This window comes from Lissotriton vulgaris, unplaced genomic scaffold (assembly GCF_964263255.1).
Source record: "Lissotriton vulgaris unplaced genomic scaffold, aLisVul1.2 SCAFFOLD_3111, whole genome shotgun sequence".
Taxonomy (NCBI): Eukaryota; Metazoa; Chordata; class Amphibia; order Caudata; family Salamandridae; genus Lissotriton; species Lissotriton vulgaris.
In genome coordinates, this window is record NW_028250778.1 from 91,905 (window position 1) to 111,343 (window position 19,439).

At 43.1% G+C, this 19,439-nt stretch overlaps 1 protein-coding gene across 6 annotated transcripts in view; it reads left to right on the top strand.

The window, feature by feature from the left end:
• The window catches only part of YIPF5 (Yip1 domain family member 5), a 116,543-nt gene that overhangs the window by 8,996 nt on the left and 88,108 nt on the right, over positions 1–19,439 (top strand). For all 6 annotated transcript variants that reach the window (XM_086950662.1, XM_086950663.1, XM_086950664.1 and 3 more), the window contains exon 2: positions 9,151–9,258. In XM_086950662.1, coding sequence (XP_086806788.1) covers positions 9,158–9,258 — 101 coding nt within the window. In that variant the 5' untranslated portion in view covers positions 9,151–9,157. The remainder of the gene's footprint in view (positions 1–9,150; positions 9,259–19,439) is intronic.

The following is a 19,439-nucleotide window of genomic DNA, read 5'->3' on the forward strand; positions in this document are numbered from 1 at the left end:
GCACTCTACTCGCGGGCACATCGCCACTCCCAAACAATTGTGTACAGATAGGTCCATCGGATGAAGCAGGTGCATCCGTGCCTCTTTTCATTGCTCCTCAAGGGCGGAGCATGTCGCACACATCAGCATGGCGGAATCTTTCAGGCACAGCACCTCATGATACTTGCAGTTACAGAATGCAATCATGCACCCACCTTTCGGGCTACATGGGAGAACAGGCCCCGGTTCCGGGCTTTCTCTCTTCCACCACACCTGGCAGAAGTGCAGCAGCGCGGCGGCTCTCTTCCGGCCGCCCTTGTCGTTTGGGCAATTTAGAAGCTTGCTACATGACCCACATGCTGCACCAGCGCCGCTGACTCGTACGCCTTCTGCCCTAGACATATGCAGGCGGTGTAGGCAGCGTGCCACACATCACATCTTTGCTTCTCCATGTCTGTTGCACAGTGGGGTTGCACCGTGGTAACGGCACAGTGCGCCAACTCCCTCTCGAATGCTGTCTCAACGTGGACCAATTGAGGGGCCTTCCTGGCCTGCTGGACGGCTAACTCATTGCAGAGCAGCTGCATGATTGCTATCCTGGTACAGATGGTGCCAGAGCTGGAGGCACACCTGCTGCTAACCCACCCAGTGCTGATCTCTCTTCTGCAGAACGGAGTCTCGCTGTCACCGGGGCACATTCTCTGGTAGGTGCTCGATCGCTCTCTAGGGACGGGCATTGCGTCTATGACCTCGCCGATGCCGGACCAGGCATACTTTTCATGGCTGAGTCGTGGTTGGTAGATGATGTGGCTCCGGTCCTGCATGGGGCCGTTCCTCTGGGCTGTCAGGCGATCGCCAAGAATCGTGTGGGCATGGAGGAGGGTGGTCTAGCTGTTGTGTTCAGACAGGCATTGTATGTCGCTTGAGTTGGCGATGTTTACATGAACAACTGTGGGGCTTTTCTCGCGGAATGCGGTCCTGCGTTGTCTTCGTCCTGTGGCTTCCTGCTCCTTTGTAGACCTGCCTATCGGGGCGACGTTCCCAGGCGCACTTCTGGACATGATTTCAGATCTAATGGCCGTGCACTCTAACCTATGCGTTCTCGGTGACCTCGGCGTTTGGTTTGGCAAGCCCAATATGACCCATCTGAAAACGGTGGTCGGTGGCCTGGATGCACTGAGTCTGCATCGGATTGTCCAAGGGCCTGCACACATCGCTGGGCTGGGCTTTTTGCTGGTACCTAACTGGTTGCATTTCGGACTGTGGCTCCGGTCACATGGTCGGACCACCGTTTGATTGCTTTCCAACACCGAACAATACTGGGCGACTCACCGGAGGCCACCATACGTGCATCCACCTATCGACCGTGGAGCAGACTCAGTTTGGAACACTTGGAGGCACAGCTGGCATCCAGTGCAGATCTGGAAGCATTGGATGCTGTTCAAAAACTGAGTGGCTACAGGAAGCTTTTGATATCCTGATACCACTCAAAACCACTCAGCAGAACAGGGGAAAGCTGGGACACTTTGGAGAAATACAGAGATGGAAGACATGGAACTGCAGATTAGATGGCTGCATAACGCCTGGCTCGGAGCAGGGGACAGGCAGGATGGACGTCACCTGCAGAGGATTGACGGATTGTGCGGGTCAGCTGTCAGGGAAGCAAACGGGGGGCTGTTGTTCGGATAGAATTCAGGGTGCTGAATGTGCAAATGGAGAATTCTATGGGGTGCTCAATAAGTTTCGTGGACCAAATTGCCTGGAGGGAGCTCGTCCCGTTCCTCAGGATTGCACGGACAGACTGGCAGATCGTTGCATGGACGGAGCAGACCCGTTGGACTCGTGCTTGGAGCGGAGGCAGAGTACCAGCACTGGCCCTTTTGAGGGGCGACGATCCAGGAGTGCTCTGGATCTGCCTCTCCGTTCCTTCCAGTGCATTGCACACTGTGAGTTTGTGGACCGGGTCGGCGCAGACGGGCCTGCCCGCATCCCTTCTGACCTGTGTCCACCGCAGGCTTTCAAGACAATTTTTCTGGCAGCCTCTGCTACCGGTCCAGTGGGGGGAAATCATTGGCGATTCCTTGGCTACTGGAATATTTCCAGAATAGCTCAGGGGGGCATGCATGCGTCCTTTGCTGAAGAGGACGGGCTTGGACCCGCTGAACCTTGCCAACTGCAGACCCTTTGCAAATGGACCTTTCCAGGGCAAACTGATAGAAATAGCAGTGTTCGCCCAGATGTCTCAGTTCATTGAGAACAATGCCATGCATTCAGACTTGTGGGCGGGATTCCATCCGGGAGGAGGTGCGCGGAGTCTTCCCTGCTTGCCATCTGAGATGGCCTGGATTGGGACATTTGAGGCTCGGCGGCTTGTAGTTGTCTCGGAGCCGTGGATGACTTTAGGCCATCTCGGGTTGGGTGCTTCCATGGTGGAGGTGCTCACGTGTGGCGATTGGAAGCATTGTAGCCCGCTTGCTGCCTGGCCTTGTGGACTGGGTCGCCGCCTGAAGTATCAAAGGAGGTGGGAGGCCTTGGAGTGACCATGGACTCCGGGCTGTTGATGGATGCCCAGGTGGGATTTCCGCACAGGGTCCAGGCTGCCATCTCCCTTGTTTTGTCCAAGCTCGATTGCGCCAATGGCCTCCACCACGGGTTACCTTTGGTGACTATGAAAGAACTACAACGGATTCAGAGCTCAGCTGCCAGACTGCTCTTGCGTGTCGGGCCGCTGGACCGTATCTCCCCTGCTTTGAGAACCCTGCATTGGTTGCTGGGTGATCTGCGTTTGGGTTGGTTTGTGTTACGCACAGAATGATGCATGGAGTGGGACCGCTCTTGATCAGGAATGGAGTCACCAAGCACATTTATCATGGGGACCTCTGCTCTGGAGTGGCTCCTCGCCTCAAAATCCCACGATAAAGGAGGGGAACCATGGGTGGCACATCCTTCTCTGTTCAGGCGACCAGGGTGTGGAACTCTTTGCCCCCCCACCCCCCACGAGGGATCCACCGAAAACCACCTTGTCTTCGGAGGGCTACTCAGGAGTTGGCTCTTTCCCCACATGGGCACGGTGCGCAGGCAGAAATATACAGCATATCCCTTGGTGTGTGGGCATTTATTTGTACTATAGATATGTGCCTATGTATGTGTGTTGCTTTGTATAAACATGTCGAATAATTGTGTTAAAATAAAACAATAAATACGTTTTTGAGTACAGCACTTGAAGACCGGAGTTCATCGATCACATCTTTGGTCTACTTGTGCTTGCTTCCTTTGTGCATCTATGTGCTTTCCATGTACTTGGATCTATGTATTTGTTGATTTCCCCCTTTGGAAAAAGATAAGAGAAAAACATATTCGATGCACTACCCTGTTTCTCGCCCTATGCCTCTATCAGTGTCGTTAATCTACATGTGCTTTCTTCATTTGTGCATCTGTAGACTTTTCATGTGCTTGTGGATCTATATATATTTGTTGCTTTCTTCTGGTCTTGCATATCCAGTGCACTGCCCTGTTTCTCACCCTATTCCTCAGTGTGTCTTCTGCCTCAACTCTGACTCATCTCAGGCCTCTCTCTGCTACACTTTCCAGTGCACTGCCCTATTTCTCACCCTATGCCTCTATTGGTGTGTCCTCTGCATCCACTCTCTCTTGATCTTGGGCCCGTGCCACTGCTGTGACCCCCAGAATGGCCTTTTCTAGACTGTCCCCGGCTCTACCCCTCCTTGCACCATCTGACACCTCTTTTGCTGTGATGATCCCCCAAGACCAGCCTTTCTGGACTCTTCCCTCCGATTGTTCACTTTCACACCCCTATTTGCTCATCTCAGGCCTCCTACTACTGCTGTGATGCAAAAAAAAAAAGTCTGGGTCCTTCACTCTTCTGTCCCTCCACTGTCCATTTCGATCAGGGTGGCAAGCTAGCATGTTCACTTCCCAGGTTTTGTGTTTCACAATACTGGTTGCCACTAGTCCTTTGTGGGTTCCGAGTGGCATGCTACTCGCCTAGAAATAGGCGCTTCGGCACCTCATTGGGGGTGGCATGCACTGTGTGTGTGCCGGCCTTTTTTTTCCTCTTCTGTCCCTCCGCTGTCCTTCTCAATCCAGGTGGCTGGCTGGTGTCCACCACTGAAAGTGCTTTCATGTTTCATTGTGCGGGTTCGCCACTGTTCCTTTGTGGGTTTCAGAGTGGCGTGCTGCTCGCAGGGGAAGCGCTTTGGCACCCCATCGGGGGTTGCGGGTGCTATGTGTGTGTGCAGACCTCTGTCCATCCGCTGCCCTTCTCAATTCATGTGGCTGACTGGCATATCGTCCACCACTCGGGTTGCTTTCATGTGTCGCTATACTAGTTCAACATTGGTCCTTTGATGGGTTCGGGAGTGGCGTGCTGCTCGCCAGGGGAAGCACTTAAGCGCCCCATCGGGTGTAACAGGCGCTTTATGAATGCAGGCATTTTTTCCTCATCTATCCCACCGCTGTCCTTCTCAATCCAAGTGGCTGATTAATATCCACCACTCAAATTGCTTTCATGTTTCGATTGCTAGTTCACCACTGATCCTTGTGGGTTCCGGAGTGGTGTGCTGCTACCAGGCGGGGGCTTCAGCAACCCATTTGGGGTTACAGGCGCTATGTAGATGCAAACCTTTTTCCCCTCTTCTGTCCCTCCGCTGTCCTTCTCAGTCCAATTGACTGACTGGTGTTACCACTCAAGTTGCTTTCATGTTTCACTGTGCTAGTCCGCAACTGGTCCTTTGAGGGTACCGGAGTGGCATGCTGTTCGCCGGGAGAAGCGCTTCAGCACCTCATTGGGGGTGGCAGGCCCTATATGAGGGCAGGCCTTTTCCCTCTTCTGTCCCTCCGCTGTCCTTCTTAATCCAAGTAGCTGACTGGCCTGTCCACCGCTCAAATTGCTTTCATGTTTCACTGTACTGGTTCGAAACTGATCCTGCTTGAGTTCCGGAGTGGCGTGCTGCTCTCTGAAAAAGTGCTTTTACGCCTAGTCCGGGGTAGTAAGCGCTATATAAATGCAATTACAATACAATATCGCCCTCCCTTTTCCGCACAGACAAATTAATACCGCTAATAAAAGTGGTCTATGTCTTGCCTGCTCCTTCTTGCACTCTTAAAGACAACCTTACCAGATCCTAGTTCCTCATATTTGTAAGCTTTAAAAGGTGTAAACTTAATTTTGTAAAGTTAATACATCACACATGTTTGAAATAGGAAATTGCAGAAATTACGGTAATGTTATGGTGTTAAATGAGTATGCAAATGATAAAGAATGTAATTGTTTTAGTAGGCTTAAGTACATTACATATTGCGTGTATTGCTTCAGTGCTACCTGGTCAAAGGATACTAGAGCACTCTGCAAAGTGCTTACATTTTAAAATAGAAGTATAAAATATTGATAATGAAAACATGCGTAGTTGTTAAAAAGCCTTTAACAGCACATATAGAGCTCACCTACTTGTATACTTGAAATATTTGGCTAATTATAAATAGGGCTCCCTGTTTTCCGTTTTTACTGATTTTTTTTTTACGGATAAATGCATACAGAAAACATTGTTTCCTGCCTGTATTTATTTTTAAAAGTTGGAAAATACATATAATTTGGCTTCTTTTGAATGACTCTCCATGCAAGATTAATGATTTTCAGGCCAATAGCTGTACGTATTGGAAGCATAGGGAGTAAGAAAGCGAAATGAGATTTGCTTAACTTCCTGCATATCTCAACAGGTATGTATGCCATTATCCTAATTGTTTTTTATGTGGGCTTATTAGTTTATTATATTGTGTAATGTGCTAAAACCACACAGGCATCAAAGTTTGATTGCACGTCTATCAGTTTAATAAATTAGGAAATACGAGACCTCAGCTCTTCTGTTCCCAGAACGTAAAATAAATATGGATAAGTACCAATAAGATCGCAAAAAAAGAAATATGGATAAATACAGACGGAAAAGTTAAAATTAAAAAAAATACCATAAAACCGGGATCACTAATTATAAAGCACGTGGGAATAAAAATGTGACAATCAAGGCAATGTAATACACATGGGTGTAGCTTCACGGGGATGTTTTGTGTGTTACACCCTCATAATACGTTTTTTTCTTCTGGTAAATAGATGGGTACAGGTGCTTTCAGTCGGGGATGGTGAGGTGTTTGTAGGATTTCACCTGGGATTTTTACATACGCAAAGACAATAATAAACACTCTCTGCCTTTCACTGTTTTAAAAGTCTTCAAAAATGTTGGTAAGTTTACAAAATATTGTGTTTTTCCTCACTTAGTTCCTCTACCAATCTGCATTCCTCTCCCCTTCTACTGCCCCTTAATGTCCTCTCATGCACCCTGCCCTCTTATAATATATTGTAACCTCATATGTCGGAGTGATTGTAGGAAAATCTGAAGCTCACACCTCCCCAATCTTACTAACCAAGCTACACCCCTAGTAATACAAAGTGAGAAAAACGCATTTGCCAAAGATTACATAATCTAGTCAAGTATAAAAGGTCGGACTGTGACCTATCTCCTTTAATCGTAAGTGAACTCTGAATTTATATACAGTTACGTTTTAAAGTCAGTTGAATGCTTTGGTATAAATATTTCCCCCTCCAAAACAATTCCCAAGACGTTCCTCACAAACTGAATTACGAAAAAGAACCAGGGCATAATTAGAACAGTAACATGTTAAGAATTATTTACATTAAGAATTCTTGCTCAGCGAGCATGGTGAAAAAAATACTTGCCTAAATAGAAATGTGTATTTTTTTCCAGGATGGGAAAAAACAGGGTCGTAGGGTAGGTTAATTTGCAATCACTCAGCAGATTGTTGGGTGAGCAAAGGTACACATATATTTGCTCATGCAATATTGAAAAGGTTGCTAAGGGTACAATTCCTGGAACTGGTTCTGCAAACTCCGTGCAAGAACATATCTTTGTGGGTGCCCTTTTGTGACCTTTAAGAATTGGGCCCCTAATATACTAATACACTGTCATGTCACCCATATCATTGCCCATAATGGGTTTACATGTATTATGCATTATTTACCTTCTTAGGTTTTTCCTCTGAGATATTCTTAGTCTGTCCTCTCATACTGTTGTTTTTCCTCACAAACATACATCGTATCTTTAGTTAGAGGAGCCTTTGATAAGGACTTCATCCTTTGGTCTGTTGAGTGGTCAATCACATTTTGCTTCTGCCCACCATATTGTAGGGCAGTGGGTCCTATCACTTAACTCATTGGATCCTTTCACCTTGAGTGACTACATAAAGCCTTTGCACACTGTTCAGTTCCACATAAAATACTTCCTTTAAATACCTAAAGGTTATATTGCCTGCACTTTGGGTGCCAAGTTAGATAACTCTTATTACTTTTTTCTTGTGTATGCTTTATCACTTTACACTACATTTTCTGCCAGATATTTATGTTGGTTTTGCCTGGGTATTTACCTTTGCCATAAACAACTGAAAGCCTTGTTATTAAAAATTATCACTAGTGAAATGGGTTCACAAGTTTATGTTTTTACATGTAAAAGTTTTTATGCACGAATGTTTTAGCCAGATTTTGTATTCTGTTTTTCTTTTTGTGGTATATAAAAAAAAAACCTTGCACAGCTTGCCAAAGCCAGATCTATTGTCTTTTCCAGTGTTTGTGTTAAATATTGACCTCGCCCAAACCAGTTTTTACTAAAGGACGCGCCAGAGAAATGGTATTTAAAGTTGTACAATTGTTTAGCAAAATATTTGTTTGAAGTGGCATTTTTTTGTTTTCCTTTTTTATGTATTTGAGTGTCAATGATGATTTACCATTTTAGAACCTTTTTATTGCAAGACCTGCTTTTGAGTGAAAGGATCATGTTAATACGGTTTACTTTTATTTCCTTACAACCTACTGCTCTTCGGTTTTGGGTGTTACTTTTTCAAATGTCCTGTGCTACCAGATGTAAACATGTGCGTAGAGCAGCAGTTTGGGTAGATTTGTTCAAATAGCTATATCAGTCACAAGTAAACTAATCACTGGCTTGCTATTGTAAGAATTTTATTTAGAAATCTTAATTTACTGGTGATGTCGTCCCATGTAGAATAGGTTTGCTGTTCCGTCATGCAGCGCTCCTGAAATAGGCAACAGGATCTGCAGACAGGTAGAAATCTAAATATTGGCTAACCTCCCATTTTGCAGAAATCATGATGCAAATGTTGTATGTAAGATAGTTGGTTCTTCCATGTTTATAAATGAACATGTTATGTTGCGTTAAAGGCTGGTTGCTTGTGAGTGCAGTGTTTGATATCTGTAATATGTTTTAATAATGTATTTAATAGATTCAAACGGATAACATTTGCAGTCATATTTTCTGAATTTGTGGCACCTATTGCAGAGTTTCAGTAAAAGCAAGATAAATTGTGAATGTTTTAAAGTGGCGTTCCAAGGGCATTATCAGAGTGGTCTGGGACATTCAGCACAATTTAAATAATAGCATAATATTAACTACGGGTCATATTTGCATTACATGCACTTACACTAGCACATTATTTAAAACAACACGATAAGTTGTATTATAGGCAGTCTTGTATTGAATGCACCAATCTGTGAACGTTTTGACGGATGAATGGCATGTCTAAAAATAGTTATTTTTAAGGAAATTCATTTGAATAGAGAATATTTTTTGAATGTGTAGTTTTTCCTAATCCTAGAAGCGCACGTTTAGAAATGCGTTCCTTCTGCACATCTTTTCATAAGGTAATGGCTTGAATCCTGCACTCCATCGGACACAGATTGAGACATTTACAATCTGTGCGGGGTCTGATGTAAATCTCTGAACTCACCAGCAGTTGCAAATTGCACATCTTTGCATTAGCTTAAACTAAACGTTTTAGTTTGTACTGTTTTGTGCTCGAGTCTTATTCTACAATTTAGTTAATACAAATGCTAATAGAATGCAAAACGAGTCTTAAAATGGCCTAAAAACGTTTTGTGGATTCCATTTTTTTAAACCAATATGCATTTTGGCCATGCATGTTTAACCAGAGTATTTTTACTGCCTCTGTATGTTGTCCCCTAAGAGCACTATTCCCATGAAAATACATTGGGAAATTCAACACTATAGAAATCTCCTAAACTGTATTACAAAATCCCCGTACAATTAATATTGTGTTTTTCATTTCTTATAGGTTTGCAATGTCTGGCTTTGACAACTTTAAAACAGACTTTTACCAGACAAGCTATAGCATTGACGATCAGGCGCAATACAATGAGAACCACGCTGCAGAATACAATAAGTATGTTTTTTAATTATTTTAATCTGTTGATGTACTTAGTCCAAAGCCAAAGCTTGCCTAGTCAAATGTAGTGACATCTATTTCCAAAGCAGGTACCGATACAATGTATGCTACAAATCCTCTACTTCGAGTTTTTATGTTTACTTTATTACATAGATTTGCTGCAGAGCAATAAGGAGCACGAGAGCAGACAACAGGCTCAAGCCATATGGTGTGCCTAGTTCCCTGTAAAGTTATAAGTTTGTTATGCATGGCTCTCATTATTACAGTTTTTTATAGTCATGCCATCTTGCTTCGATAGCACAACAGGTGATTGCAAAACTGATTACAAATTGTTGTGATATCATAAAGGTCTTTCAGGCCAGTTGACCGGGCTCTCTGAGAACCTCTTAGCGCAGCTCTGCTTGTCTGCTTTAACTGCACGCAGAAAACACAGCTGCATGAGGGGTAAAGCATGGAAAGTAGCTGGATTTGGTTAAAGATAGCAGGTAAAATATTTATTTTTCATGTTTGCTTCAGGAAGGAGAGGGCATGTTATGTATAGCTCTCCTGTTATCCTCTACCTCTGCCCCTGCGCAGGGCAGGGGCAGACGATTTTTGGGGCTAATCATATAAAATTATGGATGGGTATAAAGTGAATTACAGGGATGTTCTTCACCTCGGGGTTGTAAGTGACATCATAGACAACTCGAGGTTTGCTCTTGTCTATTTGATATCACTCAGAATTAACCCCTCTGTGAAAAACATCCCTGTAATTCACTGATACCCATCAATAATTCTATATGATATGCATGGCTCTAGTTGAGAACTAACGGCTTGAATACTTGCATTCAAATCCAACAACTCACTGCTATGATGTAGCAACAGTTGATAACAAAAGGATTTTCCCACTATCACCAACCCAGTCAGAGTTCGGCTACTATGACTGGGCTATCTATGAATTTGTCAGAGCAGTGCTCGAAACCAGGGAGTAGGGGTGAGTGGCAGGAGGCTATATATATATATATTACCTACTGGCGGTCGCCAGTAGGTATATATAGTTAGGACCTAGTTGCCATAGGAAATCCCCAACATTCTTTTGGGAATAACTTTGGCGCCGATTGAGGAATCTGCGTGTAATTTCCTTAAAATTGCTTCGCTCCGCTCCTTCCCTGTAAGTTTCGGGGGGATTCGTCAAGCGGGGCCGAGAAAAAAGGGGGGTCCCAAAACGGGTTTTCCCCATGTTAATTTCCATAGGGACCTTTAGTCACAGCTACAGCCCGAACGGCTGAATGGAATTACACCAGACTTGGCAAAATGGTAGGGCCTGGTATGCAGATGTGCCTTTGCTATGTTTGGTGAAAATCCCTCCAGTAGTTCTTGAGAAAATTGAATTTGAGATTTTTCAAATGGCATTTTCTATGGGACCTTTAGACACGGCTACAGCCCGAACGGCTGAACGGAATTACACCAAACTTGGCAAAATGGTAGGGACAGGTATGCAGTAGTGCCATTTCTATATTTGGTGAAAATCCCTCCAGTAGTTGTTGAGAAAATTGAATTTGAGCAAATTATATATCTATATGCGCTCAACATTCTATTGGGAATAACTTTGGCGCCGATTGAGGAATCTGTGTTGTAATTTTCCAGAATTTTGGCCAGCTCCGCTCCTTCCCTGAAAGTTTCGGGGGGATTCGTCAAGCGGGGGCCGAAAGGGGGGTCCCAAAACGTGTTTTCCCCATGTTAATTTCCATAGGGACCTTTAGACACGGCTACAGCCCGAACGGCTGAATGGAATTACACCAAACATGGCAAAATGGTAGGGCCTGGTATGCAGATGTGCCTTTTCTATATTTGGTGAAAATCCCTCCAGTAGTTCTTGAGAAAATTGAATTTGAAATTTTTCTAATGGCATTTTCTATGGGACCTTTAGATACGACTACAGCCTGAACGGAATTACACCAAACTTGGCAAAATGGTAGGGACAGGTATGCAGTAGTGCCTTTTCTATATTTGGTGAAAATCCCTCCAGTAGTTGTTGAGAAAATTGAATTTGAGCAAATTATATATCTATATGCGCTCACCGTACGCGCTCCGTAAGCGTACGGTACGTGTACCTTTACGTGCGCAAGCGAGTTTCTGATTGGCTGGCAGTCGACTGTCAACATTCCAAACTGTCCAAACCAGGAAGTGTTGGCCACCATCTTGTTTTTCAGGAGAACTGAGGCACAAGAGAGCCCAAAACAAGAGTGGAAAACACAAAAAGGGGGCAGGGTAGAGACCACCCAACCCTCTAGCCCTTCTCAGGGGGTCCCAAAAGGACCCCCAAGGGCAAAAAAAAAAAACAAATTCAAAAAAATCGCGGGGTACGCGCACTGTACGCGTACCGTACGCGTACCGTGCGCGTACCCCGCGATTAAAAAATAAATAAAAATCGTTGCAAATTCACTTAAAAATCCATAGGTTTCAGGCCTTATATAGTTAGGAATTAGCATTTTAAAAACCTTGTAAATTCACTTAAAAAACCATAGGTTTCAGGCCTTATATAGTTAGGAATTAGCATTTAAAAAACCATTGAAATTGCTCCTATATAGTTAGTTGTACTAACTATATTTCGCGCACCCGCAATCCACTGCTGATGATGCCACATATTACATCATTCATGACATGGTCAGTGACATCACTGATGGCATCTCAAATGACATCACTGATCACTTCACTGATGATATAATTCATGTGATAATACGATGCACCTCCTCACACTCTAATATAACCTTTGATACACCCAGTGTTAAATACAGACTACCATTCTTGAAACCATTGATACACCAATACCAGTTACTACATATGCACTCACTGATTCCTAGGTCTACACACACATTCACTCATTCACCCATAGAATCACTCATACATACAGTCACTCATCAATACAACACTATCATATGCAATCATACACCTGTACAGACACTCACACACTGCCACTCATCCATGGAGTTACACTCACACCTAGTCAGTCATGCAAAGAATCAATCACACTTCCATTTCCTCAACTATACAGTTATACACACTACACCTTACTTATTCAAACATATACTAACACATACTTACTCTCTTATACAATCACTGATACAAGTACACAATGATCCATACAGCCACTCGCACATTCACTGGCTCTCATGTATAGTCATTTATATATGCCACCTCTCACATGCACTGTGTTTTACATATGTACTTATTTGGACATGTAGCACTGAGATATAAATTCACTCACCAACACACCCATGCACACACCAACACACCCATGCACACAGTCCACAGCCCATTTAGCTGTTTCCACATGCACTCTTGAACTCATACACCTAGTGAATCAACTGCTCACACATCTATGCACAGAGTCACACACCTCCCAGCCACCCACAAACACACTGTCTCCCATTCAAATACTTGGGCAACCAATCAATAACCCATCTAGCCACTCATATAGCTACTGATCAACACATGCAGCAGCTTACACAACAACAGACATACTGATGCACACATTCAGACAGTTTAGTCACTAACCCATGCATTTAGTAAGACACATTTAATCACTCACTCATACAGTCAGTCACGCACCTACTAAATCCTTCATCCAGACACTTATACATCCACTCATTCTTCAATATGTAAAACATATTTAAACTTTACAGAAACACACAGTCACTGGATGATGTCATCAGTGATGTCACTGACCATGTCATGAATGATGTAATATGTGACATCATCAGCAGTGGATTGCGGGTGCGCAAAATATAGTTAGTACAACTAACTATATAGGAGCAATTTCAATGTTTTTTAAAATGCTAATTCCTAACTATATAAGGCCTGAAACCTATGGGTTTTTAAGTGAACATATATATATATATATATATATATATATATATATATATATATATATATATATATATATATATATATATATATATATATATACACACACACACACATTGTGGGCACAGAACTGAGGCTATATTATATACAAGGCTCCCTTGTTACTCCCCTGGGTCAGGGTAGTAGTTAAAAGGATGAGCATGTGGTTTTGGTGCCATACATTACATAAAATTATAGATGTGAAAAAAATGGATTGGCGGGATGTTTTTCATCTCTGGCTCGGAGTGACATCCTACACAACTTCGAGCTTCACTCTCGTTGTCTATTTGATGTCACTCAGAACTCCTCTGTGAAAAACTTCCCTGTAATTCACTGTTACCCATCTATAATTCTGTGCGTGCAACCTCAGACCATGTCTTGTTGCTGATATCTATCCTTAAACATTTTATTTGGCTCAGCTGCGTAAAGCCAGATCTAAGCACAACTGCCTTGGGGTCTCAAATACATTTCTCCAGTCCCAGTTGCAATCGATGAATTTCTATCAGATAACTTGAAAAACTGGGGCGGAAAAGTTGTGTGAAAAAAGAATAGGTATCCTTCCTTGCTCAAGTACCCCAAATGTCACTACAGTTGTCATCAACTGTGGTGTCCGGATTGTCAGCAAAGCACACAGCCACCTTTGAATTTGTGAGGTGAAATACTGTATAACATCAGTTGAGTCAGAGGCAACTAACCATTTCGAAAACATGCTACTTTAAGGCTTTGATGATTTCCTGTCAACCTCGCCTAATCTCAGATTTTACCGTAATTTGTATATGTGAAATTAACAAAGTTTTGCTTAGCAGTTGTGAGCAATCTGAGTCTTCCTCCATAGTGAGTTCCAGTAAAGGTTCTAGGCACAACAAGGTGGCACAGCCATCAATTTCAATTATAGGGCAGAATGTGCACACTGATGGAACTTAACTTCTTTGCTCCTTTAAATTCGGTGGACCACAATAGGGGAGACCCATCTTGTGGTTTAGGTAACCTCTTAGCAAATTAATCACTTTGCGACCCACTGATAAGTTGCCTTTTGTAAAGAAGCCCACAAGGGTAAGTTTGGTTCGCCATGAATTTATTGAGGGAACAGCAAAGTCCATTGAGTCCAGAAAACCCTCACTTTCATAAAATTTCAGCCGACGCGTTTCGTGCAGTTCAGCACTTCTTCGTGGACTGTGAGCGTCGCTTCCGCAAGAGTCATCACTTTTAACTCGGCACTGATTTATAAGCAAGTTTCCCGCCTCTCAGGGCGTGGCCACCGGACTGGTGGCACGCTGGTACTTGTAGTGCTTTGTTTTCTTCTCGAGTGAGTCGCCTGACTCTTGTTGAAGAATAAGACAAAATAATTCCCAGTGGGTTGTGGGGCACAGCGAGACTGCATGTATTGCTGAATGACATCCATCAAAGGCTTCACCCTTCCTTAACGCTGCAGCGTCGGTTGGTGCTGCCGCAGGGCTGCACACGTGCAGCGAGGCTCCTTAGCGACTCAGGCTAAGCCGCTCAACATCAAACACCAAAAGTTGCCTTTTGTAAAGAAGCCCACAAGCGTAAGTTTGGTTTGCCATGAATGGATGGGGCGGAAAACTTGCTTATAATTCAGTGCCGAGTTAAGTGATGACTCTTGCGGAAGCGACGCTCACAGCCTATGAAGAAGTGCTGAACTGCACGAAACGCGTCGGCTGAAATTTTATGAAAGTGAGGGTTTTCTGGACTGAATGGACTTTGCTGTTCCCTCAATAAATTCATGGCGAACCAAACTTTTGGTGTTTGATATATATGTATATATATATTTTTTGTTGTGAGTTATATAGCACGAACTAGACCCAAAAGTATCCAAGCACTCTACATGAGCACCAGTTGTTAGATGGACACATTCATTTTTGTTCGGCATGGGGAGATTCTGATTTGCCCAGACTCACAGAATGTGTAGCGTCCCTGCCGAGACTCGAACCTGGTTCCTGAGGTCGTCTGCCTTAGCCATTTGGCCACATTCTCTCCTCTAATATCTTCTTGGAGTCCACCAGCATCTAAAGTGGCTTGGCAGTAGGTTCACTGCTGTCTTCCTCGCTCTCTTCATGATCACACAGGTGTGCTTCACAAACCTAAATAAACACATCTTTCCTAGACACCAATTTCTGATTGTGTTTAATGCAAATCGTTCTCCCACAAAGCAAAAATATCTTGTTTGTTTATTAACATGGCTCATCTGGGCTACTGCAACATAGCCTTTGCAAGCCTCGAAAATCTCTTCACAATACTAAGAGTACCAAGCCGGTATACAAACTGTACCTTACAATGAAGGAGCAAGAGACTATGAAATTAATCCTAAAATGTCTGATGGCTTCTGGTTAAGATCAAGATACAATTTTAAGCCTTCTGACATGAGGTACCTGCAAACATGCAGTATATTGCGTCTTCACCCTCCAATTCTCTTCCTGTCCGAGCACTTATTTGGATCCTTACTTATGGCAATCTGGAAACTGAAATTTCAGTATCAAAACTCAAAGGCTGCACCAGCAGATTTTAAGGCTATAGGCTATTTGCTATAGAGCGCTCTTAATCCCATTTGTGAGAGCACAGCCAAGCCAGTGTTTTAAAGAATCTTCTTAAACCTAACCTGTTCAATCATCGTTTAAACCGTTAATTAGGAATACAGTTTGAGGATAGTGTGTACCCTCCAATAGAGGAAATCCTCATTCTTTAGGCTACCCTGATCTACACCCCATATACCAATTTTCTTTTCTGAAATTCTGGATTCCCCTCTATAACCTCTTTTACAGAACAGTATCCGAGAGTTCTTTTATACGATCTTTTTATGGCATCTTTTAATTGAATACAAAGTCTTCAAATAACTGCAACACAATTTGCGTGGGATAACAAACAACATATTAAGTAAATTAATTAACATAAATGATGACCATGGCCGTCTTTTAAACCCCTCCCTGACCTTGAAGTATAATTTTATATTGCACATCATGAAGTCTTTTTGTTGGTGATACAAGTCAAAAACTTAGTTGAACACAATAATGCTTATTTTTATTTTTTAAACAAATGAATTTGGAAAGTAATAATGGCATCTTTCACCACTGAGTACCATAATGGAACTTCTGTGCATGTTATAGGAGCAGAAGTAGAAAGACCATTGCATCTATGAGAAATAAGAGGTTCATCCGTGAAATGCCTGCCCGACAAAGTTTACTGATAAAATTAATGTTTGGGTCATTCCCCCTCAAAGGCAGAAGTCTCTCATCTTAGGTAAATAACTCAAAGCAGGCAGCTAAGCATTATGTTCCAGCTTGCTCACTGAATTAGGCTGACGTTTTTCTAACTCTCCAAGTTGCTTAAAACCCTTTCTTTCCAATCATTTTGGGCATTGTGAGAAGATTTCGGCCTCAGAGGGCCAGCGCAAATTACAATGGATGGATACCGTTTGTTGGAATTCTCTAATGTGCTCTAACATTTGAGAAGCCTTTTTCTGGACCAGCTGCAAGGGGAATCTTTGCACATTTGGCGAGATGCAAGCAACAGAGCGTTCCACGGTACTGACATTCTTTCTTTCATTATTACAACATGCACCTGTCTTTACATGCCAGTCCTCTGACAAGAAAACGCCTATGTTCAGGAACAGTTTAGCTTACTTGAGCAATAGGATGCCAGCCTACTGCTCCAGCCCACATTCAAGCTATAAAGTCAACCACCTCAGTTTAAAGAGCATTTAGTTTCAAATTCACTGCTTACTCCATAAAGGGTGACAAGACTTCCTGGTTTTCCCGAGACGGTCCCGGTTTTTGGAGCAGTGTCCTGGTGTCCGTATATCATCTGTATTGCTTGATTAATTAAAATCATTGCAATCCCAGCATCTTCTATCTCCAACAAAAACACATTTACATTACAAACAAAACATCTTCTCATCACATAATATGAAAAACTGTCCCATAAATACAATTTATAAACATATCGATAAGCCCAAATCTAGCCACCGTACATCGTTAATCACAGGATATTATTGCACATTATACATTTTAAAGTGACGGTGTGCAGTACAAACTATTTCCATTGATATAACAGAGAAATATTCTGACAAATAATCATTAAGTTCCCCTTCCTATCAAAGTGGTAATGTGCAAAAAATGCATCAATTTGCTGCGATGGTAACCCAGCTATTGTTACATTTCAAATGAATACCATCGCAACAAAAATGATTAAGTAATTGAATTTATAAACCGTTAAAACTAGTGTTAAACTTTCTTTATTTAGATATATAAAAACATATCTTTAAAAGATTCTTCCAGCACATTAATACAATCTTACAACTTAAAAGAAATTAAAAAATGAAAAAAATAAAAACAGAGTGCAATGTAGCTTTCTTATCAGTGCTTACTGCAACGTCAATTTAGAAATTAGCACTCCCGGACAATGCAGGTGGAGTTAAATGCACATTATTCTGCACAGTGGTCCACTTTTTCTAAGAGTCTGTAGGCATACTGAACAAATTTGGCCAATTTTATGTTTAAGTCAGTGTTCTCTAAGGACAGAGCTGCAGTAATGGCGTGTCTGCAAGTCCTAACTCCCAGCCTGTTCCATTCCGGCCTGAGTAGACGTCTGCGTTGGGAAATGAAGAAGGGGCATATACAAAGCACGTGCAAAAAAGTTTCATTTGCTGACCCACACCCTCTGCACGTTTGATCAACCTTTTTTTGACGCCATGCAGGGAGATTTTGTAGGAAGCGCCAGTCTCCCAGTCTTAGGGCGATCAGACATCGCTTTAGATGATAAGAAAATGTTATTGACAGATAATTTGCTGGATGAAGTCGTTTATAGGAGTTGGCTACTGCCCAAGCATGGCTACGTTTCGCAAGGAGAGCTTTGTCCATGATCAGGGATTTCAGTCTTATGACTTTTTTGATTGTGTTTTTGAAGGCAGTCTGGCTTGGGTTGAGGGCCCAGAGGTCTGCAGCAGACGTTTGTTGGATATAGTCGTTTAGGAGGCGACCGTAAGTTCCTTCCGGATTGCTCACACTAATTTCATTCCAGACCAGGAATTCCAAGGTACCAGCTTCTGCCTTCCTTAGTTTGTGGATCAGATTAAGATATGAGCCAACATTCGAGGATTCATAGTTTGTTAGGCCCAGCTCTAGTCTGACCTGTGCTGGCGAGGAGGACCTTGGCAGGTGAAGCAATTTCTTATAGAGTTTGGTTGTCAGTTTGTTTAGGAAATTGTTCATTTTTCCCTTGAAGATCTCTATACCATACGAAAGAGTAGGCCTGATCTTTGCTCTAAGCACTTCCAGTAAGGGCAAAACCGTGGGGCCAGAGAGTCTCCTCGATAACTTAGCCAGGGATATCATTAACGCTGTTGCCTTCGCTGCTATCACAGTGCTCTGTTTAGTAAAACTGCCCCTGGAGTCTAAATGGACGCCTAAGTATTTATACGATTGGCCGATTAAAATGCTTTCTTTGTTTATTGTCCAGCCTCCACCTCTGTAGCGTTTTTTGCCAAACGGGACAACCATAGTTTTTTTCATGTTAATTTCTAACTGGTTGTTAGCTGTGTATTGCGTTAAGGCGTCCAGAAGTCTCTGTAGCCCCACTCTGGTGAGACTGAACAGTGCCAAGTCGTCGGCATATAAAAGATTGCATAATGCCGTGCCTCCTACTTTTGATGGATGACTGATTACTTCCTCTAGGGTGCTTGATAGGTCCGCAATGAATAGATTGAAGAGAAGGGGAGCCAGCACGCATCCCTGTTTGACTCCACGAGAGGTCCAGATTTTCCGGGAGAGATGCGTGCCAGACCCTAGCTTCACTCGGACCCATGTATTAGAGTACAGCAGGATGATGGGGTTCAAGATGTTGTCTGGGATTCCCCACTGCTTCAGTTTTTGCCACAGCGCTACCCTAGGCACCCTGTCAAATGCTGCTTTGAAGTCGACAAAACAGCAAAAAATCGACCTGGAATTTGTGAGGGCTTTGTCAATGATGGCGGAGGTTGCCAGTAAGTTTGTCATTGTTCCTGATTTGGCAACAAATCCTGTTTGATTGAAAGGAATCAAATTTGTATCCTTTACCCATTGTCTCAGATCCTCCAAAATGAGGCCTGCAAAATGTTTTGCCTCTATGTCCAACAAGGCAATTAATCTGTAGTTGTTTGGGTTGCCTCGTGGACCGGCTTTATAGATGGGATGGATAGTAGCACCTCTCCAAGAATCCGGGATGGTTTGGTTGGTCAGGGTGTAGTTAAAAAAGTTTAGTAGCACTTTGGACCAGAAAGGGACATCGGACTTGAATAGCCT